Below are 26304 nucleotides of genomic sequence, written 5' to 3' on the forward strand. Positions count from 1 at the left end.
TGCCTACAAGTTCCTTCTTCTCTCCACAAGTTTGAACTTCCTTTCTATCATTTAAGAGTACAACCCTTCCCAGCTCTGCAAGGCTTGAACGCCTCTAGTGAAATGCCAGCATAAGTGGAAATTTAGTAGCTTTCCACCGGCAGCACCTGTGCTGACAAATTGTACCAAGCTGCAGACAAGTTGAAGGCCTCATTGTGTTATAGACGGAACAGCTGGCCAGTCAGTGTTCATTAGCTGAATGGCTTCTGAAATCCCCGCTTGAGCTGGAAAGGAATCTCTGGAAAGGTAGTTAACTCTGAGCTTCCATGCAAGATCCATCTGTCATCTGAACAACTTTGTGGGAGGTGCCTGTTCTCTAGGCCGTGGCAACTGATAAGAAGATTGCCATCAGAAAGAGTGACGATGCTCCTCAATATATCCTTTCTGAGTGACAAAGAAAGTCTCTGTTGCCACTAGCTCAGGTTGTTAAACATCATCATACCCAGAACCAGAGTTATTTACCCAAAATCCTCCTTTAAAAAAGGAACACTAGGTTATTAACAATGAGGTTCAGTCCTGTTCCACTGAGAGGTGCTTCAGCTACCCATTTATGTTACCTATTGAGAATAGATATTCTAGGTCATTGTATCTACTACAGAAAGTCTGGGTTACAATAAATTACTCCCAGAATTATTCCAGTGGGTATAAGCATATATTATGGAGGTAGCATATTTTTCAAATTAAATGTTTTCTTTGTATGTATTGCCTGAAACATGCCCTAATTTCTCATGCAATTTTTAGTTATTAAAGTTCTTTAATTGAACTATTTCTTCTTTTTTATTCATACCCACTAACAATCCCTAACCCTAATCCCACCCTATTCCAGGGATTCACAGTAAAAGGGAATAAGATTGTACATAGACAGAGCATATGTTCACACGTGCTCTCCAAAACTAACAAACCACGTACTTGAAAATCAATAAAGATAAAAAGGGACCCCTCCACACTACATGACTACCTGATCTCACACTGATGTACTTCTACTCTCGGCCTTATCTTCCATTTCTAGATCCTTTCTCATCCTTTGGGAAAACCTGAACTTATCTTCTCAATGAGTAAATGAAAGGGTTTAACTCATCTCTATGTCTTCCTCCACAGCACAAATCTTGCATTTCCAAGTCCAGCTACTTGTCTGGACTCCCCCTAACTCCCTATGCTAAAGGGAAGGAAAAGTTGTTGTGTTTTAAATCCCATGAGAATGAAATTGGATGCAAAAAAGCTACCCAAACTGGCAGACTAGAGTAGACTGTTCTGAATTTACTCTTGGGGCAAAAGGATTTCTTCAAATGATGGTCATTTAAAATGATAATCTAATAGGAATGTAATTTAGCATCAGTTTAGGGAAAAACAAAGAACACTTTGTTTCCTACAGACACTTTACAACCTACAAACTGAGCCGGGTAAGGTTTGATATCAGCACAACATGATGACTCCAAGACTATTAGGAAGATTATGGATGACTTCATAACCTAAAACAGTGGCCTACAGTTCCTACCTATTACTGGTTCTAATGATCATCCCTGCATTTTAATGTTTTATCATTACTAAGCCATCAGACACTGGAGATAGTAATATGAAATTACATCCCACTATTATTTTTGAGCAACTAATAGTTCCCACTTGAATAAAATGAATTTATTTTATACCAAATGCAATAAGACAGACCTAGTGTGGAACTTCAGTGCTGCACTGTACTTGCTGGAAGTTGAGTTCATTAGATTCCTGGATGTCAGCACAACCCCAAGCTCCACCTCTCAGGCCTGCCATGGGCTACTATGTAATCACGCCTACGTGATCCAAAATCTCTTTACCTTGTTTTTTCTTTTTTTAGTTTGTTTGCTTTTTCTCCATTTGTAAAATGGCAATAATACAAGTTTTCCAAGTCAGGGACCTCATTTCAGGATTTATTTTTGAGTTATGTTCCTAGAAGTTCTAAAATCCTGCATAGTTGTTTCAGGTGTCCAACTGGTCCAAATTTTTTATTTCTAATGTATATTTTAACTCTGCGGGAATATACTCGAAAGCACTAACTCACATGTGTTATATATCAGATCTTTAACACATTTGGGTGAACCCTCTTCCAAAATATTGTATGGTTAACATTCTTGCCTGCAAACCTCAGTATAAAACTTCTACCAAATCTGTGCATATAAATGACCTTCCTTTAAAAATCTTACTAACTAAAAGCCAGTTTCTGGCTTCCTCTCATTTCCAAAGATGTGTAATCAAGTCCCCACATATGTGAAAGATTTTCCAAGGCCTACATTTTAAGCCAGTCCCTACTGGGCATGTGCAATACCTAGTCTCATTGTGGAACCTGTGGACAGGGTGCTAGTGGGACAGGAGAAACTGTTAAGGCCAGGTTATAAGGGCTGGTTAGGTGATGGCAGATTTTGCAATCATATTGGGGAATCATGCTGAATTTTCAGGGTGACAAATTTGGATTATAAAGGTTTAAATGAGACCCCACTCTGAATTTCATGCAACTAGATAGGATCTCAGACAGGTACAACTGAGGAGAATGAAGAATCCATGTTCTTTGAACATCTCCCAGACTAATGTCCCTTGGTATAATTTGCTAAGTACATATCCTTCAAGTTCATCACAGTAAACTGTATCTTTGATAAGATTTAAATAAGAGATCTCATTTTTCCCTTACCAATAATTCAGTTCTACAGTAGAGTGCCCCTCCCATTTATATGCTATGTGAGATGTGGACTCATTTACCTGGAGTACAGTCTTATCACCTAATGGTCAAATGTTCAATAACAAGTAAATTTCCAACAGGTAATGTCTTAATATTATCTATATATATAAAAAGACAGCAACTGGAACACTGTAATGACCAGAACGACAGGTCACTATGACACCCACTGCAGCCAGTGGCCCCTACCCCCAGCTGGCCCAACCCCTGATCACCGCCCCCCACCCCAATAGGGGGTGGGGCCAGCCAGCCAACAACCCACGGCCCCTCCCCAGGCTGCTGGCCCCTGATCGGCCCCATTTTGGGACAGGGCTGGCAGGGCTGGCTGGCCCACCACCCTCAGCCCCTCCCCATGGCTGGCCCCGCCCCTAATCAGTCCCCCTACCTCAAGCCCCACCCCTAATTGGCCCGCCAGCCAATCACCCATGGCTCCCCCTGGCTGGCCCGGCCCTGATCGGGCCCCAATTGGGGCAGCCCAGCCGGCCAACCTCCCACCATCACCTCCTCCTAACAGACCCGACCCCAATTCACCCAGATTGGAGCCAGGGTGGCAGGATCCCACCCGTGCACGAATTTGAGCACTGGGCCTCTAGTTGAATTATAAATCTTTTAGTACTTAAAAGTGTTGTGTGCTTCTTGTCTGACTTTGATGTTTGGGATAAAAATATAATCAGCAGATATTGTTGGTTATTCCCTTTTGAAATGGAATTTCCTACTGTACCTCTTTGGGTTTCTGGATAAATAACTGCAGAGTGTCCTTACAGCATACTACAGCCTGTTACCATTTTTCAAATATCTCTGTTGAATTAGTATGTTCATAATATATTTTTTACTTTGGAGTTCTACTAAATATTCTATTTTAAAAAATGAATCAATTGCTGGGGAAACATTTGAAACTACTATTTTGAAGATACAACCACTGATACTATTTGCAAACCATCCTGGTAGGAGAGCCAAAACATCGAATGTGTAGCCCAAGCTATATTTTGTCCAAGCTGTGAGTAGGCGTCACTAGCAAGAGAGGGAAACGTCTTACCTTGTGCCAATCCAACACACAGATGGAATAGCTCTCCCAAATCAAATCTGTGATAAATGCATGAAAATAGATAAAAAGGCTGGGAGATAAAATAAAATAAAATAAAATAAAGCTGAGAATTTGAGCTTCATCTGCACCAGAAATAATGTGAACAGGTCTCATGATGATCATATCATATTATCAATACTTTTTACAAATTTTAGGTGCTTCTGGCCTGGCTTTTATATTTACAACAAAGAATTAAAGCAGTTTTAAATGATTAGCTGTTATTACACATGGGTTCCAGCTATGCTCTTAACCCTCCTGTCCCATGCAATCCCTTCTTTTTGCCTCCATCCATTTGCCCCCTAGAAATGGGCTCCAAATTTAAAATCAAGTCACTCCTATCCATTGTGCAGTTATGATTTCCCAGTTAAAGTTGTCTTTAAGAATATCTATAAAGTACTTTTCCTTAAGAAAGAGCTTACACTTTGCATTTTTTCTTCTTATATATTTCAAGTAAGAGAACAAAGTGAGAAGAGTGGAGAGAAGCACTTTTTAGTACTCATTTTTAGTAACTACGAAATAAAGGAGAATGAATGACCACCGGTTCCCCATCAAGTTCATTTACACTTGATTACTAGCTATCAACTTAATCTAGTTTTCCTATGACACCAATCACTATTGTGTGCAGAAAACTGAATTCAGCAGGACTTGATTATTGCAAATGATGTTATAATTATTCTTAAATCATTAACTGTTTCTCTTAGGTTATTTTTTCATTAGCATTTCATATAACTGATGCCTACTCTTAGATGCTTAAAGTGAACACATTTAATTATAAAACAGTAGTGCCCTTATGCTTTTTGGTATCACTTCTACATTGCATAATTATTTAAACAGTACTGTAGCCAAATAATGCCTGTGAGAAATATGTTAACTCTAAAGGAAATCTAAGTTTTTCTATCATTTAATATCTTTAGATAAAAGACAACTTGACAACTTTTTTCCTCAGGAAAATGATTTCATATAGGTTCTCCCAGAATCAAACCCAGTAATAAACATTCCAGTTCAAATAGTTAATTTGAGAAATGGAAAAACCCCCAGTAGGAAAGTAAGAAAGTTGGATAGGAAAGAGAAGGCAGAAATAAAGAGTATGCTATTAGCTGGGGAATAGTGTGGGCAACTGTAGCTAATCCACAAAGAAACTAGGAAATGCAATTATCCCCTCTGAGAGCAAGAGGGATGGGGCATTATGTACTCACCCTCATCATTCATTGGCTGAGGAGACATTCATTCCCCTACTTCCTCCCTGCTGTCTGCACAGGCGGGGAAGACGTCTACAGCTTCAGAAGATCTTGGGCTGGAAAATGGCAGAACCTGCAGCTGGAAGCCTGCTAAGTGCACAAAAAAGTAAGGTCTTAGACATATGTGAGGGGCACTGAACGAGTTGCTGGTAGAAGACAAGTGGCTTAAACAAATTCAAAGTGTTTCACAAGTGATCTTAGCCGGAGTATAAAGAGTAAGAAATTTCTAAGCCTCAGATGCACTATTCTCTACCATTTGAAAAATGATTAATTACTGTTTGCCTTTACCTAACAGTTCCTGTTCGCCAGGTATTGCACTGAGTGCCAACATCCACGAGCTTATTTAACCTTCGCAACAATCCTGTTCTTATCATCACCAATTTACAGATGAGAAAGTTGAGCTCAGTGGGAGTAAGACACCAACCCAGGTCTCTCAGGTGCCAAAGTATATGGTTTTTCTGCCTCCCATTGCCTTCAAAGGAGCTTAGGTTAACAGATATATTTTCCTTAGCATGAGTTTATAATCAGCTCTGGAAATTCTATCTAAAGAACAGTCTACCACTTTCAGAGAAAGACCTTTTCATCATACTTTTGAAATTCCAGACTGTGTATAGTACCGAATATGGAGACAGTTCCCACCCTGGAGGCCCTGCCATTCCTGCAGCAGGGACTTTAGGAGATGCTCTTACTAGTATTTAGCACTTTGCACCTGCCCCATGTGGTCAGCACTTTCAAAGAGCTGCATGCTCCATGAGTTACAAAACTCGCTCTGCTCTGTCTCCTTTCCGTCTGACTCCCATTCCCACTGCCTGGTCTGGATGGGGAAGTTCCTTTTTCGCAGTCTCCTTCCAGTCTGACTATTATTTCCCCTCCTCCCATTCTATATTCCACCAAGTGGCAATTTTATTCTAAGATCTCCAGGTAGAATGTTAACATAGATTTTCACATCTGAGTATTACAACTTCAGAAAGCTAAAGTATAACCATTTTCTATAATGAACCAAAATTTAAATTTATTTTAATGTATTTTGGGGCAAAACAGTATTTCACACTGACTTGTAGTAGTTCCTTTTTAATTCTGATTCTCCAAATCATTCTTAAAACCTTCAAACTTTAAGTCCCTTAATGCTACCACCGCCCGTTTTCAATTATTTGCATCAGAGGAAGGGACTCTCATGGGGGAAAGCCTTCTATGTTATTTTTCCAGCTTAATTTCTAGACAAAAGCCTCAAAGTGATCGACAGGCAGAAGGAATGTGACTCCAAATAAGCCACAATCTAGGAAGACAGTCCAAGAATTAGCAACGAAGGTCAAACCCCAGTAAGAACACGGATGTTTTGTTGTAGTGACATTTCCCAGTAATTGGTAGTTTGTTAAAAATGACATTTCCAGAATCAAAAGGGATAGCGATGAAACACACCCAGAAATGGAAAGCAACAGGGAGCCTCAAACAGTAGCTGTTGGGAACTTATAAGTGGTACCAAGTGACTAGCAAAGATAAGCAGCATTATCACTGATGGGGGAGTTTTGTTGCTGTCAAACCACAAGGAGTTGGGGAGGGGGGGGTGTCTGCCATGATTTGGCTTTCTCCTTGCATTTTGTGGCACATGACAGTTCATCGGAAGGTTGACACAGGCACACACACACATATTGAGGAAAAAGAAACCTTCCGCAGCATCAATGTTTGAAAGAACCAAAGGTCTTTCGTCAATATTATTACAGGCTTCCTTCACATCCTGGAACCAGATCCACAGCAGAGTTTTACCTTCCTCAAGCAATATTGTGACAACTACATATGGTGCCAGGTGGGTACTTGTAACATCGGGAGAGCACTTTTTAAAGTATATGATTTTCTAACCATTATGCTGTACACCTGAAACTAATACAGAATAATATTGAATGGACACTGTAATTGAAAATTTTAAAAAGTAGAGCTAAAGAGGCTTCAAGAGTAGCTCCCTTCCCTGAACCAGGTCTAAATTGTCTTCTTTTAAAATAAACAAGAAAATAGCTATTTTAGGATACTAAGCAACTTAGTCCAATCTATACATCGACATGTATTGAACTTAATTCATATAGACACACTGAATTCATCTTTCTGATTTTCAGATTACTTCTCAAATGTCTGAGCATATACGGATCCCACATACACATATGCATACTCTTCGGGGGAAGAGAGGGTCTTGGAGAAATAAGGTCTTCAGCCATAAGTTTTAAGGTGAGTTAGATGTTCTCCTTTTTTAATAACTGCTTCAGAGGCACAAAGGTTTCCTGTGTCACCAATCATAACTGTGTTGCCTGTTTGGAGCAAGCATGGATGGCTTGGCCCTTCCTGTCCTCAGGAACAGCACTGTCTGCTGAGCCGGCACAGGTTTGGACCAGAGGGATTTCTTTGAAGAAATTTACAAGCAGTGCGTGTTCCCCACCTCTCACAATCTGAGGAATATAGCTCCTCACGTGCTGCAACTCATTTAATCATCATGGCTGTCCATTTCATCTTCTCCTGAGAAAGAAAGAAGCTATTAATTGTATGGGAAGTTCCCATAAAAAGGAATTTGACCACTGTTCTCTAGAATACCCTTTCATCCTCACAAGTTTGGGGCTCAAGCCGAGGAGAAGGTGAGTAGGACCAGGAGTTATGCAGCTGTGCTTTGGAAAGGCCTTTAACTGGTTCATGCTTCTAACGCCCTGACCAGGATTCATCAAACTCCTTTTTTTCTCTCTATCACTGTTATTTCCATTCAGGTGTTACCTGGGCCAGACCTCTTTTCTATTGTGATGGCCCTTTTAGGTCCTGAGGCAATTTAAAATAATGCAAAGTAAGATCTGCCTTGCAGAAACTTTGGAGAGTTCACTGGTTTCATGTTGCTCTTATTGGAACTATGGCATAGCATCCTCTAGTCTACCCTCAATTTAAAACAAACAAACAAACAAAAAAAAACACTCACTGCCCCACTTGATTCAGTGACCTATATCGTCCAGTGTGACAGTGGTACACACAGATGTTGAGCTTACTATATATATTGATGCCCAATTAAATTCACTCCATACACGTATGTACCTACATGACTTTTCTAAACACACATCTGATGAAGTCCTCCAATAAATACCTCTAATGAATCCCTACTGAAAAGGACAAAGTTTAAACTTGTTAATGTGGCCTAAAGAGCTCTGCCTGCCTTTCCTGACACAGCTCCTGTCACTCCCTCCCTCAGATTCCATGCCCCAGCCATATCAAAGAACAGGCACTGTTCCCTTCACCTTACGGAGAGAACTCTGTACATACTGGTCCCTCTGCCTGAAACTTTCTCCTTCCCCCCATCTTTGCCTGGGAAGGTCCTGGAAATGTTTTACTCTCTTACAGATCTCTAGGATTACTTCTTCTAAGAAGGTCCCGTGGATCACCCATCTCCAGCTGGGTTTAATTAATTGACCCTCCTGTTTGCACCCACAGAGACCCTACTTGCTCTATCAAATGACTTGTTTCCTATCTCATAATTGCCTACTTATTTATCAGGCTCTCTGACTGAACTATAAACTCTAACGTCTGAGAATTTGCCTGGCTGGTGTGGCTCAGTGTTTGAGCATCTATCTCTTTAACCCTCTCCCTTCCTCACTAAAATAAATAAATAAATAAATAAATAAATAAATAAATAAATAAATAAATAAATAACATTTTTAAAAATTAAAAAAAAGAATTTTTTTTCTTCACTATTGTATCTCAGAGGCTAACATGGTGCCTGACACATGACAGTAACTCAATAAATATCGATGGATGGATGGATGGATGGATGGATGGATGGATGGATGGATGGGAAGCTGGCCAGTTATATGAGGTCAATCCCTATTCCATCCCTCATTCTCTTATCTGCAACCCAAATTACAACCCAGTTCTTCTGGTGGTACTCCCTGGTCCTATAGCATCTGTGAAATTCAGCAACATCCTTCCCATCCCAGACACCACCACTTCAGACCATTTGTTCTCTTTGACTCTGGTAGTACCAGTGTTAGCTAAGTATGACAGTCTTCCCCTCCCACATATAAAACCTCTGAGTCAGGTACAGCAGCTTCCTTTCACACTGCTCTCACGGGCCACAGAATGGATGAAATTCCCTTTGCCCATGTCTGTGAGCAGCATCAAGTCTTTGGGGCCTGGGAAACCCATTGTCAGAAGTTCACGGCATTTCTATAGCCTCAGCCCTGTTCTCTCTTTTGGAGTGAAGGTCCAAAGAGCACATCAGAGATTTTTCTGGACCTCCATAGGTATAAACAAGCTCCACCCTTGAAACACAATCTGGATAAAACCAAATATAAAAGCCTGCATACTAAAGGAAGCCAACTTTAAACTCAGGCCCTTACCTGGTCTCCAGAAACATCTAAGCTTGGGTCTGTCTTTTTAAGACCAGATCATAATTCTGTGGACCACTAGAGCCTGATAATGCTTCCAGAAGGATAACAAAACTGTTTCTGTGTAAATGGGGACCTGGATCTTTCACATTGCTCCTGTTAAATCTCCCAGGACAACAAAACTTTACCCATAAAGGGTAAAAGCTACGTTAGCCCCAAGTTTCACAAACCTCCTCATCTCTTGTCAGTCATCTGCAGTTAATTCCAGGAAGACTTCATTTGGCATTGGAAACATGGTTGTCAGGATGACACTGACTTTGGGACTCCCCTTGAATATAGGCTTCCAGACCTACTAAAAAGACCTCAGCAAAGTCCAAGGAAATAATTGCAGTTGAGAATTGGCCATGGTTTCTGACCTACATCTATAAAGGATTTCACACTACCCAGAGCCAGTGTGTACCACCCCTTAACTGTCTCCATCATGGCTCAACAGCAGGGTTGTCAGATTTAGTCAATAAAATAAAAACAGCCGAAACCAGTTTGGCTCAGTGGATAGAGCGTCGGCCTGCGGACTGAAGGGTCCCAGGTTCGATTCCGGTCGAGGGCATGTACCTGGGTTGCGGGCACATCCCCAGTGGGAGATGTGCAGGAGGCAGCTGATCGATGTCTCTCTCATCGATGTTTCTAACTCTCTATCTCTCTCCCTTCCTCTCTGTAAAAAATCAATAAAAAAATATTTTAAAAAAAATAAAATAAAATAAAATAAAAACAGGATACCCAATTAAATTTGCAGTTCATGTAAATATAAATAAATACTTATTTTTAGTATAAGTGAATCCTAAGCAATATTTGGGGTATACTTATATTAAATATGTATTTTTGATTTTTCAGATATTCAAATTTAAACCTTCAATATTTTATTGGCCAACCCAACTAATCAGAATGATGGAGACTCATAAGGATCCCAGAGATGCCTGAGAATCCTTGACTTCTATTTACACACCCTGAATAACGAGCATGAACTTTCCTCTCCAATTAATTAGCTATAATAAAATGTATCCTCAAGTTTAGGTCTTTTCCTACTTGTCATTGTCACTATCTTCTTTATTTTAAATAGATATTTATTTGCTCCAATCTTGATCAGTCATCAAAAAGAATTTGAAAGTTTATTAGATTAAGGGAGAACAACATGTATCTGAAAAATAAAGAGAACTGCCTGGTGTTTAGTGAAAACCTATTAGGAAGCTTGAAAAAGCCAAACTTAATAAGCAAACCTCTCCAAGGATATTTTCATAACTTGATATGCTCCCACACTCTGAAAATATTATTGCATCAAGAATGTAGAACTGCAAACCAAACTGAAGGCTTCTTTATGACTCTGTTAAGTTGGGAATGCTCCGGTGCTCATAAGCGAGCTGAGTACCTGCTCTGGGGACCTTGGCAGTTGATGGAGCTCTTCCAAATGCCTAGGGTAGAAAGAGCAAATTTTCTATGGGTACCCACCTTGGCCCCAATAAGATTTGCTACACTCCGCGTAGTAGACAACTTTAAGTACTTTCTACATATTTTCTTTTTCCTGTTACTATTTGGACTATATCCTAGACTTGATGTTACATAAACTGAATTCAAGAAGCTATTTTTAAAAGTTGGTAGGAAGTCTTGAATCTTGTAGTCCCTGACTTACCTTCATCCAGCTGCATAAGGGTTTTTAAAATAGCAATGTAGTTAGCCCATACAGCCATCCCATGGTAGTTTTAGAAATGTAAAAATGTATCATGATATTTAAAGGTTTTAGTGGAAAAATCATCAAGTCTCCCAGATGGAGGTAACAGAGCAAAGAGATTAAATGTATGGATTTTGACTTGCTCTAAGGTCTCAGGCAAGTCACTTGGCCTCTGGATATTTATGTGTATTTTATCTGCACTTACCTGTCACATGGGGTTTATAGTTGTACCTGACCCATTAGTATGTTGTGAGAATTATAAATGATAATTGTATATACAGCCATTACAAGAGTACCTGACACAGAGTAAGCACTCAGCAGATATTCACTACCAGCTACTGGAAATACTTCTCCATGAGGAGGATGGCATATACACACCTTTTTTTCCCATATAGGTCACCTCCAATATCCTGTTATTCTATGGTTCACCCTCCTCATTGAGTCACCCACTCAATGTGGGGGGAAAAAGGTGTGTATGTGCATAGAAAAATGTCTGAAAGCTTATATACCAGATGGCTAATCACATTAACAGAGGATTGGAATAAATTGGGGAAGGAATAAAGAAAACTTGTTTTATTCCTCTTCTAAATTATTTGATTTTGACGCTGAGACATCTCATATAATGTTTGTGTAATTTTTAAAATATGGCAGGATAAATGTTTTGAAGTTTTCCTGCTATGTCTGTGTTGTTATTTTGGAATTGTTGGTATTTCTTGCTATCTTTGGATCTACACCCATTGAATCAGCAGGCCATTCTGGAGGGAGGAGACTAGAGCAGAGATGAAGTGAGAGAAAATTGGAACAACTCACAATGACCCTATATTGGGGAAGGATATGATGAGGCAAACATCCTACCCTTGTGATAACAAGGATTCTTTTGGCGGAGGATGGAGGGAGATTGGAGGTGGCTGGACAAGAGGATCTACTAGCAGGGAACACACACACAAATGCAGAGCAAACTCCCTGAGATCATTCTGTTTGCCTCCATGCAAGCATGTGTCTCCAGTGACCAGCATTTCACCCATGACTTCCAGCAAGAGAGTACCAGGAGGCCCATCTGACTTATTCTATCTCCACTATGGCAGGACATTTATAAACCTCTGAGTTGTGAGATGGTTCAGATACTTAGAGGGTGATGGTGGGGGATCACAGAGAGCCCCTGAACCTGCACTTGGTGGGAACAAACAGAACCAGTTCAGAACTCCCCTGGGCCAGAGGTTTTCTGCACATACTGGTAGAACAATTTGAAGATTTATATGGGCCAGATACACCTCATTGAACTTGGACTCTCTTAGTACTTGATATGAGTACACTGTACAGTAACTTCAGGCATGAATAAATTCCACATCTACTCTCATATACTGCAGGCTAGTGTGATCTGGTCCCAGCTGACCCCAAGGTTGCAGAACAACAAAGTTCCTGCAAGGTTCCAAGAGTTGTGCCCACATTGACTTAGGACACAGACAGCTCATCCTGTGACATGCTATTGGCATCTGCCTCATAGAGTCATTCTGTGGACTAACTAAATAGTTCATACAAATGCTTGGAAGAATGCTTGGCTCATGATGCTTTCTCAGTAACTAATAGCTAATTTTATTATCATATTTCTCCTCCTTATTTAGAGAGAATTAAAGATTAAATTCTCATGACCCCTTAAAACAGGTTAAATAGTTTTTCTATTGATAATGATTCTGACTCCGGGTGTAAGAAATCATCAAAATCTACAGTGAAAAAAACAGGGGGCTTTAAAATCTTGAGGATAAAGTAGAGTGCCTCAAAGATGGAAGAACTTGGCCAAGAGATTCAAAAGAATATTCCCAGTAATGACAAGAGAAAGTACTGGGGGCCCAGAACAGCAGTGTTTGGGTCAGATTTTGGCAGCGCCGTGATGAGGCCAGGAAATTGCATAGTGGAATGACAACTGAGAAACCTATAAAGGGAACCCAAGTTTCTACACTTACAGGCTGCTCCAAAAAGCAAGGCAGAAACAGCTAAAATCAGTCAGACCTAATGCAATTATGCAACTCTGCTGAACTTGTCTGGATTTGTAACTAGAGCTCATAGTGCCCTTTCAACTTTATCTCCACCTCCAATGTATCACAACCATAAACACACACAACACACACCCCTTGGTACAGATTAAAAACTGATAAATGGAACCATTGCCTAAAGTGTTTTATGTGGAGTTTTCTTCCAATTTTTGGTGGGTTTTTTTGTTTATTTGTTTGTTTGTTTGGTTGGTTTTCTATTCATGTGGATTTTAAGACACCTTTACCCCATGACTTTTACCTAAATCATCTTTCTTGGATGGGAATCCAAAGCTCAATTTAGGCAGTTGTCCAGGGACTAGAATTTGCTGGGAGGTATTCTTGGTATGAGCTTTATTCTTAGAAGGCTTTGAAACTCAACTGCAGGTCTCTGTGGGCCTATTTCTGTGGGTTGCCAGACAGGGAAGCTTCCAGAATTACAAGAATACCTGTTAGGTTATTCTTTTTCAATAAATATTTTCTAAATTGTGAGGAATAAGCTCTAAATGTTTGTGAGGAAATTAGGGAGGGAGATTGAAAAATTACCGATATGGGAAAATAAGGGGGTCAGGATATAGAGAAATAAGAAAAGGACCTTAAAAAAAAGAGAAAGAGAAAGAAAAAGAAAAGTTTTCTAATGGGTTATTCTGAAGCTACAAAATTAGAAGGATTATTGATGTGTGAATACTATGGCATAAAGTGATAGACTTTATAAGGAGTTGCTGAGAATATGGTGAGAAGCATGTTTATCAAATTATAAATTCACTGCAATGGCATATTAGGGGGACATTGGGGAGTGGCAGTAAATGCTGGTGAGATGATAGTAGCAGGTGGAAAGTTGTTACAGGGGAAGATCAGTCTTGCAGAGTGTATGTCAGAGATGCACCAGTGTGAGCAGCAATGAGATAATGGGGGGTCCATGCTTCCTTCATTGAGTGAACTCAGTCCCACTGGCCAGCCTATAAACAAGCAGGACTACCCTAGCCGGTTTGGCTCAGTGGATAGAGTGCTGGTCTGCGGACTGAAGGGTCCCAGGTTCGATTCAGGTCAAGGGCAACATGCCCAGGTTGTGGGCTCAAACCCATTAGGGGGCATGCAGGAGGCAGCCGATCAGTGATTCTCTCTCATCATTGATGTTTCTATCTCTCTCTCCCTCTCTCTTCCTCTCTGAAATCAATAAACATATATTTTAAAAAAAACAAGCAGGACTTCAGGAAATGCGTGAGGCACTAGAGCTAGATTTCCATCATCAAGACTCAAACCATCTCTTCAAACTCACCTCTCCTTCCAGAGCTTCGTTTGGCTGTCTTTGTGACCCTCAAGCTGTGGACTAATATCACATAGCAAGATCGGTCATTAGTGTCCCTGGTCCCCCAGCTATCATGCTTTACATCATTGGGGTACTGAAGGCAGTGGCCAAACAATGGGAAACAAAAGTGTCTGAACAAGAAGAGATAATGAAAAAGCAGCAGCATCTGTGACAGTGTGGCCCAAGTCAGCTGTGTGTTCCTGGCATCACCTTAATTATGAACATCTTTTAGGAAGAAGTTCTCAGGAGGCAGAGCTTGGCTATCTAAATTCTCTGCGCCCTCACAGTCCCACTCAGTGACCTCAATAACAGCTTCGGTCCCCAACATCTTTCTGTGTCTACTCATAGGTTTTGGATTCTCCTTTCCTCCACATTTCTCTTGAGGTGGCCAAGGCGGAAGCAGGGCAGCTCAGGCCAGCCCAAACTCCCCTGGGATCCCAACAGGATACCCAGCATCAACCTCCTGCCTTCTGGGAAGTTCCATAGATGTTCCCATTTGGGGGACTTTTCATTTCATCTGTGCTTCAAATTGCTGGCTGGAGGTGGCCTGTTGGCAGGTGGCTAAAGGTAAGCAGCAATCCTTTCAGACAGCCTGGCCCTTCTTGACTATCAGGAGAAGTCTTCAGGGGTGTTCTAGGGAATGCTTTTTATTCTAGAAAAAATATGGAAACAATCCAACTGTCCAATAAAGCTTGAATGAAAAATGAATGGTGCCATATGCATATGATGGTATAATAGCAAAGAGTTAAAAATGAGAGACCTAGATCTACATGAATTGGCATGGATAAATCTTGAAAACACAATACTGATTGAAAGAAAATAAGATGCGACATTTCTCATAGTGATATTTTTTTCTGATATATTGCTTCAGGCAAGGGGAAAAAATAAACAAATGGAACTACAAACTAAAAACTTTTTGCACAGCAAAGGAACTATAAAAAAAGAAAATAAGATGCAAGATGTTAGATTATGACAACAGTTATGTAAATATTTAAAACAATTCTACATATTGCTTATGGGTGCATATATATAAATATATATGCAAGAAAATAATTAAAATATGGCCTGAATACTTGCAAATCTTTGATGTTGGTTATCTCTGGGGAGGGAAGAAATCTTTAAAAAAAAAGTGCAGAAAAAGTTATTATGTGTTTTAAATGTATCTATAAAATGCATTATAATGAACTAAATTTATCCACAGAATATATTATTTACATGTAATATCATCACTTATCTAGGAAACTCTAAGGAATCCACACATAAACAAGTAGGAACTAATAACATAGTCAACAAGGCCAATGGATACAAGATCAACAAATGTTTTAAATCAATCAAGTTCCTCTACATTAATAATAATAAAATAAAAAATGTAAGAGAAAATAAGAAAAAATATATTACTTAAAATAGTAACAAGAGCTATATAAACTTTTAGAGGTAAGCATATGTAAAAGTGAATATACCTAACAGTATGACTAATTAAATTGTGCCCAACTCAAGGTTAAAAAATATACCATTCAACATGTTAACTTTATGGACCTCTTACTTTATGAGAAAAGACCCTCTTCTCAAATAGCAGATCAATAAAGGAGAGTGACTCTTAAGAAACAGTCTTTTAAAGCTCAGCTAGTCCAAGCCTCTTGGTTACACAGAAGGAAGTTGAGCTCAGATTAAGTAACTTAGTCAAGGGCCTGTTCTTACTTGAAGACTAGCAGTTTGCACTAATTCATAAGCCAAAATCAAATTCAGTGCCTTGAAATAAAAGTAAAAAAAAGAATCCCTACAGAGAACAATCATGGAGAGTTACTCAACCTTAAGTAGAGAAATAGCCATGACAAAACTCCGGATATTGAGGGAAAATTGAAGTGCAGAGTTTAAGATGTCCATAACCCAGATGGAAACTGGAAACCATTTAAAATATTTTATCGAACATTAATGATACCCACTGAGTATATAGAAGAAATGCAACCTGGTTAACAGGGAAAGTCACAAGACAGTTGCAGAAGAAAGGGGGAATCTTTCTCAAAGTGTCCATCAATAAAAGAATAGATAAATTATACTTATCTAAAAAAGTGGGATGGATCTATATTAAAGATTTGTATTGAATATCTATAATAAAGACATTAAAAGAGCTCCAATAAAAATGTTAATTTTAGGATATGATATGGTATAATTTATGAACCAAAAATCTCTATAAAACTAGATATCTATCATCAACGAAACACTATATATGGAAATGCATGGACCAAAGGTCTTGAAATCAAACAGCTAATAATAAATCTCTCTGCAGAAGGAAACAGGCTTGGGAGTGGGGTTGGAGTATTATGAAAAGAGACTTTTATTTTACTTCAATATTGAGTTTTTAATGAAGAGAACATTTCTGTATTACTCCTAAATTTCAAAAACATGTAACTGGATAATACTATGAAAAAATGAACTGGCATATTTTTTATTTTTTCTCTTTGCTCCTAGATTTCCCCGCTAGCTTGGTATTTTGAGTTCATTGCATTAGGAAGGTAAAGACCCAGCTCAAATAAGGGAGAAAAAAGAAAAATTCTTGGCTTTAAAAGCAGAAGCCCACAGCAGAACAAGAGAGATTTATGTGAACAAATAATAAATCTCACCTCGATTATAAAAAGTATTCCTTGAACTGGGAGGTAAGAAAGAGGTGGATCGGGGGGAGACGTGTATTGAGGGAGAGAGATCGGTGTGGCCAGGGATAAGTTATATCAGTGTGGTCAGTGTGCTTTAGGGACATTATGACCAGGATCAGAGTCCGTATCTAGAGCAGTGGTTCTCAACCTCTGGCCCTTTAAATACATTTCCTCATGTTGTGACCCAACCATAAAATTATTTTCGTTGCTACTTCATAACTGTAATGTTGCTACTGTTATGCATCGTAATGTAAATGTCTGATATGCAGGATGGTCTTAGGCAACCCCTGTGAAAGGGTTGTTTGACCGCTAAAGGGGTCTCGACCCACAGGTTGAGAACCGCTGATCTAGAGACTATCCAGCCTGCATTTGACCGCTGGCTCCAGTTTCCACTCCCAAACTCAGACACTTGCAGACTCCAAGAGTGAGTGAGTGTAAGTCAGGAGGGTCACACCCAGCTGCAAGGGTTGTGGCCAGTCCCCATTTGTGAGAAATCCCCGTCTATCTTCATTTTCTGCTCTAGTTCATTTAGGCTGATTTCAGGGTGGGGAGTAGAGTTACATCTACTTTATTAGAATCCTAACCAACAGTTTAAAGATGAGCATACGTATGGTTTCAAACTGCTCTGAAATGCCTTATTCTGAGCAGAGATTCAAAGTCTTATTAAAAATTTGTCTTGTCAGTGGCCCCAGTGAGATGATCTGGTGTGACAGACATGTACAGTCATCTTAGAAAAGCTTTGGAGCCAAAGGCCTTGATTCCCACTTCATGGTCAATGCAGTTCTTCCTGCAACACTATGAATCCTACCTACAGGCCCTCAGGTAACACCCTCCATGTTTTACAGGGAAGTCTCTATTCCAGCAGGATCCACAGTGAGAATCCTCATTGTATAACCAATATCCTACCAATTTATGGGGAATAACCCTTAGGTGTTTGAAGCAGTCAGTGGAAGAGAAAAGTCAAATAACATACCAAGGAAAGGAGAGGAAATGATGAAGACTTAGGAAAACAAGGGAAAAGAGATATTCTTGGTAGACTCAACAGCGGGTGAAAAGGAACGAAGGTGAAGATTGCAGAGTACACAGAGGTGGTCAAGAGTGAGTATGAAAGGGTAGCTAGCACAGGCCTCAAATTCTGAACTCCTTGGAATGAGAGTTAAAGGTGGAACTAGGCATCTTGAGGCAAGAGATTTGTGTATATAGATGATATCCCCGAGGGAGAGGCTGGGAAGCATGAAACCAGTTAGGAAGCTGGTTTATTATTATTGCCAAAATAATAATGGCAACACCAGATCACTGGAACCATCGTTCATTCAATAAAGCCCCGAAAACAGAATGGAGTTTTCTCAAAAAATTAAAAATGGAACTCCCATTTGACCCAATAATCCTACTTCTAGGAATATATCCCAAGAAATCAGAAACACCAGTCAGAAAGGACATAATGCATCCCTATGTTCATAGCAGCACAATTTACAATAGCTAAGATTTGGAAACAGCCTAAGTGCCCATCAGCAGATGAGTGGATTAGAAAACTGTGGTACATCTACACAATGAAATACTACGCTGCTGTAAAAAAGAATTCTTACCATTTACAAAAGCATGGATGGACCTAGAGAGCAATACAGTAGGTCCTCGGGTTACGTAGGAGATCCGTTCCTATGGCGCGACGTAACATGATTTTCGCCGTAAGTTGGAACCCACCTACATAAGCACCTACATCACTCACATGGAGCACATACACAGCAGTAATGAAGTGAAACAGTAAAAAAAATGTAAAAGAAAGATAACAATTCCTGACCTTTACTTGTAGTAAATAATAAAAAACATAAAGCACATATGTAAATACGTCAAAATGAAAGAATTTTTTTTTTTTATAAATAAGTGGGAGATGGCGACGTAACGACGAAACGACCTACATCGAGTCCGACGTAACCCGAGGACTGCCTGTATGCTAAGCGAAATAAGCCAGTCGGAGAAAGATAAGTATCATATGATCTCACTCACTTATGGAATATAATAAACAACATAAACTGATGAACAAAAATAGATCCAGAGACGTAGAAGCATTGAACAGATCATTAAACCTCAGAGGAAAGGCAGGGGATGGTGAGTGGGGTGGGGGATGGGATAAAAGATCAAACAAAGGACTTGTATGCATGCATATTAGCATAACCAATGGTCACAGACAATAGGGGGGTGAGGGCTTGTGCTGGGGGGAGCGGGAGAGCAGGCTGGGAGAGGTGAATGGGGGGGAAAGGAGACTTATGTAATACTTTCAACAATAAAGAATTTTTAAAAATAAATTAAATAAACAAATAAAGCCCCATGGAAGATTCCCTACACATCCTGAAAAAATATCCATGGGATTTTGGAATTAGACTTTATTCTGCTTAAACTGGCAAAAATCTCAGAACTTCCAATTATTTCCTTCTAATTCCATCAATCTTTCCAAGGCCTGGCTTTGGCTCCCTATTCAGATTAGGAATACACATTATTCCCCCCTCACCTTTTGGACTGTGGACAGCTTCATGCATTGAAATGTCCTCAGTGCCTCCTAGATGCCTTGAGCTCCAGTGGGTGGTAGAAGTGGTGTGAAGATGAAGTTCAGAGGTGACAGGATCAAAAGCTTGAGAGGCTAGAATGAGAATTTATTTAGAAGTTATAATATTAACGTCAGAAATGGAAATATTAGAGCTCATTGGCGCAAACTGCTAACGCAGCAATCTCCTCCCCAAATTCCTGATTGTGGTCAGATGGCTTCTTTTTGAACTTTGTAACAAAGTGTCACCATCTCAGGAGGACCCTGTTCCATGGACAGCTTCAAGACTGAGAAATTTCTCCTTTGTCTTGGGGTTTCCTTGTGAAGCCACAAATAACAGTCAGTCCTTTGTCCAGGCCAGGTCTAGGGAGGCATGCAAACCGCCTTCCAGTCCTCTGAAGTTCCCCTTCCCAGTGTTTTAAATTAGGACCCATTAGACCTGGTTTCCACAGCTCCCGCTACTTTCCAAATGCTTCATCTGAACTCAGTGTAGCTGTTGTGGTGCCTGTGAAATGTGGTTTCCAGCCTTGGAAAACAGTCACGCAGAAGCCTAATCAATCCCAGGAGACTGGATACTATTGCTTCTGGAAAAGGATGGTGGATATCTTTGGTGTTTATGGAAAACCTCATTCACAAACCACTAGAGAGACAGATGTAGATGATAGATGATAGATAGATGATGGATAGATAAAATAGCTAGATTAATTTAAGTAAAGAATATATCCACTAGGTATAGTGCCAGGTGGGTAGTAGATATATCGGGGGGAACACTTTGTAAAGTATATGATTGTCTAATCACTATGCTGTACACCTAAAACTAATACAGAATAATATTGAATTTAAACTGTAATTAAAAATAAAAATTTTAAATATTAAAACAAAATTTTTTTTAATTAAAAAAATTTATCCAGGAAAGTTTTGCGAAACAGCCTTTATTACATATGATGTTTATGTGTTAGATTGAGTACTGGTCCCTTCATCTTCCTTCATACCACTGGCATTCTGTCTGCTACTATCTCCAGGGTCCTATCTTCTCCCTGGAAGTGAGAAAACAAAAGAGGCAGAAGAGGAAAAGACAAGAAGCCATATGGACTCTATTAGTCAATTACCCTCCATTTTGTCTTAAAGCTCAGAGGCCACACGTACCACAATGAGTTTGTTTCCAGATCAACTACAGCAAAATAAAGGTTCTAGATTTCCAGATCACTTATTACTGACCTCATTTTCATGTATTTCTGTCTACACTTTCCACTCTCTCCCAAGGGACTCTGTCCACAGGCCATAGTTAGATCCCAGCTCAAGCCAAAGACTCTCAGCCCTGAAACCTCTGGTCCTGCTGAGCCCCCTGTCATTTCTTCAGACCACTCCTGGCCCTGGAGGGGCTGCTGGTGGTATTTCTTCTTAAGTGAGGTCCATCATGGAGACTCTGGGAGAACCCCTGTCAGAATTCTCCACTTTCTCAATAAGTAAATGGAGATCAACTCCCTGGAAGCGTTGGGTATGCCACAAGTTGGTGCAGCTCCAGCGGCACCAGGTAACCCAGTGCAGGCCCTTCCCTCAGGTTCCTCTGGGCCTTCATGACGTAGGCTCAGAAGGCTGTGCCAGCCTCAGGCCTTACCTCTCCCAAGAGGAGGCCGCACCGTCTTCCAGGATCTTCTGGCCCAGGAGTCTCAGTTGCTGTGAGGAAACCAACACAGAGGGAGACGCTTCTTAGTTAAAGAAGAAAGGTGCTCTGTTAGCCCTTGGAAATCCTCAGAACTTCCTGCAGCAGCTGAAACACTCGCGATAAATTCTCACTTACAGTCAGGACTTAATTAAATGCCTGGGCAAGAAGCAATGGGCCCAGTTTCCAATCACCACCACTCCGACCCCACCCTTCAGCTGTTCCCTGTTCTGATATAGCCCCTAACTCTCTCTAAATGAGGCAGAGGCCTGGATTGGAGAGAGGACTGGCTTGGAGAAGGCACAGCTCCCTCAGCAGACCCAGCCCCTGCTCACTTCCTGTCCTTTGGAGAATGAAACATACAACCTGGACATGGGCTCCAGGACCTCCTCAAGCCAAGGTCTTACCCTGTGGGCTGCTCCTCCACAGTCTGTTTTTCTTCTTGCTTCTCTTTCTTTTCATTCTTCTTCACCTCCTCCTCCTTCTTCTCCCGGATGCTCTCCGATTCCACATTGCTTCTCAGCTGAGCCATGGTGAGATGAAAGACGTGACAGCTGAAGCCCTCCCTGATCCCAAACTGCACATGCTCCTTGAGGATCTCCAAGGTGGGGAAGACCCGGCAGCAGGCCATGCACCTGAAGCCAGTCTCCATTGTAACCAGCCAGTCAGGTGTCTTGGCCCTGGGTCTCTCCTCAAATGTGGGCAACCCTGGTGGACTGTCTGGCTCTGCTCGTTCTTCATGCTCTTTCACCTCCCTGCTGGGCTCAGATAGGAGTTTTCTGGTGGACACGTCAGAGGGGGCTGTACCTACCAGCACGTCCTCAGGAAGTTTCACTTCTTCCATCCTTGGCTTCTTTTTTAGTGACTCTGAGGTTTCCTCTGTCTCCCAGGAGATAGCCACACCCTTTTTCACTTGTACTTGCATGTAGTATATTTTCATGCCCCTTTCCTCTTTGTTTATATACTGAGAGATCGCACAGGTCTTATAGGATGAAGGGGACGATAAGGAGACACGTGGTAAGAGGGGAACAGCCTCCTCTTGTTCCTTAATCTGGGCTAGGGTTGATCTAAACTGGGCACTCTCTTGATGTAATCTCCGGATTCCTGGGAAAGGAAATTAGAAACATAAGAATATGTGTGGGGCACGCGGACCCTGAGGACCCAAGTATGAATATGCAGGATATAGGAGAAAGGTACTATGATGTGATGTAGTTGTGTGATGAGCTTGGTGTTTGTTGTTTATATTGTGGGTAGTATATCTGGTGTCATCTGTGGGCTTCTGATTTGTGTGTATAGGGATATTGGAGGGGTGCCTGTATATAGCGGTGTGGAGTACGGTGGTGAGGGCTGTGATATGTGGGATGTTGTTGGGGGGTGTGCTATGAGAGGGATGTGAGTTTGTGTTATTATTGCTGTGATATTTGTGGAATGTGGGCTGTGATGTAGGAGAATGGCATTGTGGGTCATGTGATTGGGTTTTGTGTGTGTGCTAAGAATGGATATCATGGAGTGTCGTTGTATGTGTGAGGTGTGAGGGCCTGGGCTGAAGAACTCTGTCCTTCTCTGGAAGCAAAGACAAAGCTTACATGTTCCTCTGAAGGTGCTTAATCTGGTCCCTCTGCCTATACCTCAAGCCCAGACCTTTCTGGCCCTACTCCGTTACTTCCCCACTGTGGCTGCACCAGGGCTCACCCTCTCCTGTCATGAGCTCATATCCAAGATCTCCTAACCATTCTGCCATCCTCCCTGGGCTCCTTCACAGAGCCCTGATCATCTCCGATTGCCCTAGGTCTCCTCTGAGGTTCATGCTTGGCTCTGTGTGCCTCCTGCCATGCACCCAAGGAGGCCCACACTCTTACCACTATGGATGAACTTGAGTGGGGAAGAAACACAGGTGAAGTATTCAGAGGCAGAGGAGATCTCCCCTACCCCTGGGTCACAGTCTCTGGCCACCTCGGTTGATCCAAGCTGAAGGGCATCCTTTTGTGACTTCGAGATTCCTGAGGAAGGTAAAAAAAGCCTCAGAGATATGTTTGTGAATCATTAATCTGTCCAACAAATGTTTATTGAGTGGCTGGCTTTTGTCAGGTGCAGTGAATATACATGGCTTAGACTCTGATTCTCAGTGGTTATTCCAGTATTTAGTTATAATGAACAATTACTTTGTTAGTATCTTGTTAGGATGTAGGCCTGAGTGGTAACTGTGAATATGTCAGAAGTGTGAGAGTGATGTGTATCACCTAAACCTTTTTGTTGTTGTTAATCCTCACCCAAGGATATTTTTTCCATTCTTTATCTTTCTTTCTTTTTTTTTTTTTTTTTTTTACAGAGAGTGGAAAGGAAGGAGGGAGGGAGAGAAACATTGATGTGAGAGAGAGATACACTGATTGGGTGCCTCCCACACCTGCCCCAACTGGACTGGGGATGAACCTGCAAACGAGGTATATGCCCTTGCCTGGAATCAAACCCAAGGGCCAATATTCTAACTACTGTGCACCACTGACCAGGGCTCAGCTAAGCCTTTGGTAAGTGTGGGATTAGTGTGGTGACTAGGGCAGAAATGTCTGTATCTATGTTTATGGAGAGTTTGTGTGTATGGTTTGTGTCCACAACTCAGGAGTGTATGACATGTAACCTGATTATATGGTATGGTTTGTATTTATAGTATATATTCACTCATTCATTCATTTGCAATGTTCAATGAGCAATTACTATGTATCAGGCACTATTCCACTATTCTAGGCTTTAATAATGCTGAACATTAGAGCAAGGAAACACACAGACAACTAAACAGAAATGCAAGAAGTATATAATGTGTCAGCTGGTAGTAAGCATATAAGGGTTTAGTAAACAAAAATACAGGACACCAGTTAAATTTGAATTTCAGATAAACCATGAATAATTCTTTAGTGTAAATATTCCCATGCAATATTTGGGTTCTAATATTTGGGACATACTCATACTAAAAAATTATTTGTGGGTTATCTGAAATTCAAATTTAACTGGACAGTCTGTATTTTATCTGGCAAACCTGATAAGGGTTGGTGAATCTGTTTCTTGGTGGTTTGTGCAAAGTGAGTCTGGTATTACTGTACAATGTGTTGTGTAGGTGGTGTATATGGCATGTGACTGGTTCTTACAGAGGTATTTAGAGATAGTTGAAGCTACCTGTGTTTGCATGATAGCTGGATCTAATCTATATACACAACCTCCAGAGTTTGGTGTGGGAAGAGAGGATGATGTACACAGGGCTTGTATGTGAACATAGTACAGGAGTGATGTGTGTATACACCTAATACTCTGTGTGTTCTTTAATAAAAAGCTGTGTGTGCAGGTGTGTAATTTTTTTCTCCATCTGAGTGTACATTATGTGTGTGAGTGGCTTTCCATGGAACACCCTTCACAAGAATTCTGATTCTGAATACACTTTCACGTGTATTGAGTGTCACCAGGTCCAGGCATGATTATAGAAACCTTACCACACAGACTACACATCCGATAAGCTCTCTATCCCATTTTATCCATGGGTTCCACCACACATGCACAAAGACAAACATATCCTGAAGTGTACAGGACAGGGATAATCATTGCCTTCTCCCTCCTGTCCCAGCTGCTATCTGAACATCTGCCTACTGGCCAGGCCTCCATTCCCAGGGCTCATCCAATGGTCTTCAGGACCCTGGGCCTCATGAAGACTGCTGGGCTCCAATTTGGGACAGAAACCTGGAGCTGGATCTCTGGAGTGGGTTCCATTCTGCCCCACCTTCTACCTGTGACACCCCCCACACACACCTTTCTCAGGACAAGCTACTAGTTTACATTTAATGCACGCAGTCACCACGTGGCCTGGGAAGTACATTCATGGCTCTCAGTGCTCCCTGCAGGGCCCTGACATTTCTCACCCTCATCCATTTGTTCTTAGTCTCTGGAAGGCCTTTTGCTCCCCTTGATCTCTGGGAAGTTCACCCCTGTGAATTCACTCCCATGGATCAACTGGTAAATTCCTCCTGCTGAAGAAATAAAATCTCCTGCTTTCAACAGGATGCCATCCCTAGACAACAATCTCCTTTCAAACAGGCATTTTACTTCTCCAGATACTTTAAACAAGGCCTTTAACTCATTGAGCTTCACTTTGCTCTTTGGTAATATGCACAGGGCAACCCATGGATCTCTAGCAGCAGCCTTTACACACCACACCCCCCGGCCCAGTGACCCCAGGGTCAGATCAAGCAAAGAGAACAGAAAGAATGGGGGCTCTGAGAAAAGCTGCACCTCTGAGCCTATACAAGCAGAACCCCAGTGGGCTCCAAGTCCAACATAGCCCCAGGCTGGAACAGCCCCAGGAGAGTGCTCAGGCCCTCAGACCGGCAGGGTGGACTTTCCATCTGCCAGGGCATCTGGCCTCCCCGTGCCAACTCACCCCAGGGGGACCCTAAAGATGGACATGGCAGCACCGGGTGATACCAGGTCTCTCCCTCCCTACTTCATAGGTGCACGTTGTCCTCAGGCCCAGCTTCTTAGAGAGGGCTCAGGCTGGCCGCCACCTTGTGCCTCCGACAAGCTGCCCAGCACATACCTCCTCCCTTCTCGTCAGTTTCCTGGGACTCATCATTTTCCAAATGTTTCCTCTTCTGTCGTTGTTTCATACTACCAGCAAGAAGAGCCCCCTAGAAGATGCCTAACATCCAGCTCCTCCTTCTCCCTACAGGTTGGCCCTCCTTGGCTCTCAGGAAGTCCATTGAAATGATTTAGTACAGATGAAGAGGTGGCTCTCTTAACTGGCTGAAGAACTCAGACCCCTCAGAGAACCCACAGCACTGCCCAGTGCTCTCTACAGCGCAGGGCTATGAAGGTTCAAAGGTTGCCAAGCCCACAGCAGAATTCTCCGACCTCTATCATGACATCGGAGCATTCCATGGACTGAGGCCCAACAGTCCCTGTCACTGCACAGACCCCATTGTCAAGACAAATTCTTTTTCCC

At 41.4% G+C, this 26304-nt stretch overlaps 1 protein-coding gene across 1 annotated transcript; it reads right to left on the reverse strand.

Moving 5' to 3' along the window:
* Nucleotides 1-21261: 21261 nt before the first annotated feature.
* On the reverse strand, nucleotides 21262-25969 carry FAM170A (family with sequence similarity 170 member A). The gene is made up of 4 exons (XM_023749893.1): nucleotides 25900-25969; nucleotides 23183-23323; nucleotides 21731-22427; nucleotides 21262-21337 (listed from the first exon to the last, which is right to left on the reverse strand). The coding sequence occupies exons 1-4, from the start codon at nucleotides 25967-25969 to the stop codon at nucleotides 21331-21333; spliced, it is 915 nt and encodes a 304-aa protein (XP_023605661.1). The 3' UTR covers nucleotides 21262-21330.
* Nucleotides 25970-26304: the final 335 nt, after the last annotated feature.

This window comes from Myotis lucifugus, unplaced genomic scaffold (assembly GCF_000147115.1).
Source record: "Myotis lucifugus unplaced genomic scaffold, Myoluc2.0 scaffold_0, whole genome shotgun sequence".
Classification (NCBI taxonomy): Eukaryota; Metazoa; Chordata; class Mammalia; order Chiroptera; family Vespertilionidae; genus Myotis; species Myotis lucifugus.

Bases quoted from the DNA above. Each gene is read 5' to 3' on its own strand.
- FAM170A (XM_023749893.1), bottom strand. From the start codon at position 25,969: ATGAAACAACGACAGAAGAGGAAACATTTGGAAAATGATGAGTCCCAG. The intron at 23,324-25,899 runs GTATGTGCTGGG...TACCTTCCTCAG, and splicing joins AACTGACGAGAAGGGAGGAG to GAATCTCGAAGTCACAAAAG. The intron at 22,428-23,182 runs GTAAGAGTGTGG...TTCCTTTCCCAG, and splicing joins ACTCAAGTTCATCCATAGTG to GAATCCGGAGATTACATCAA.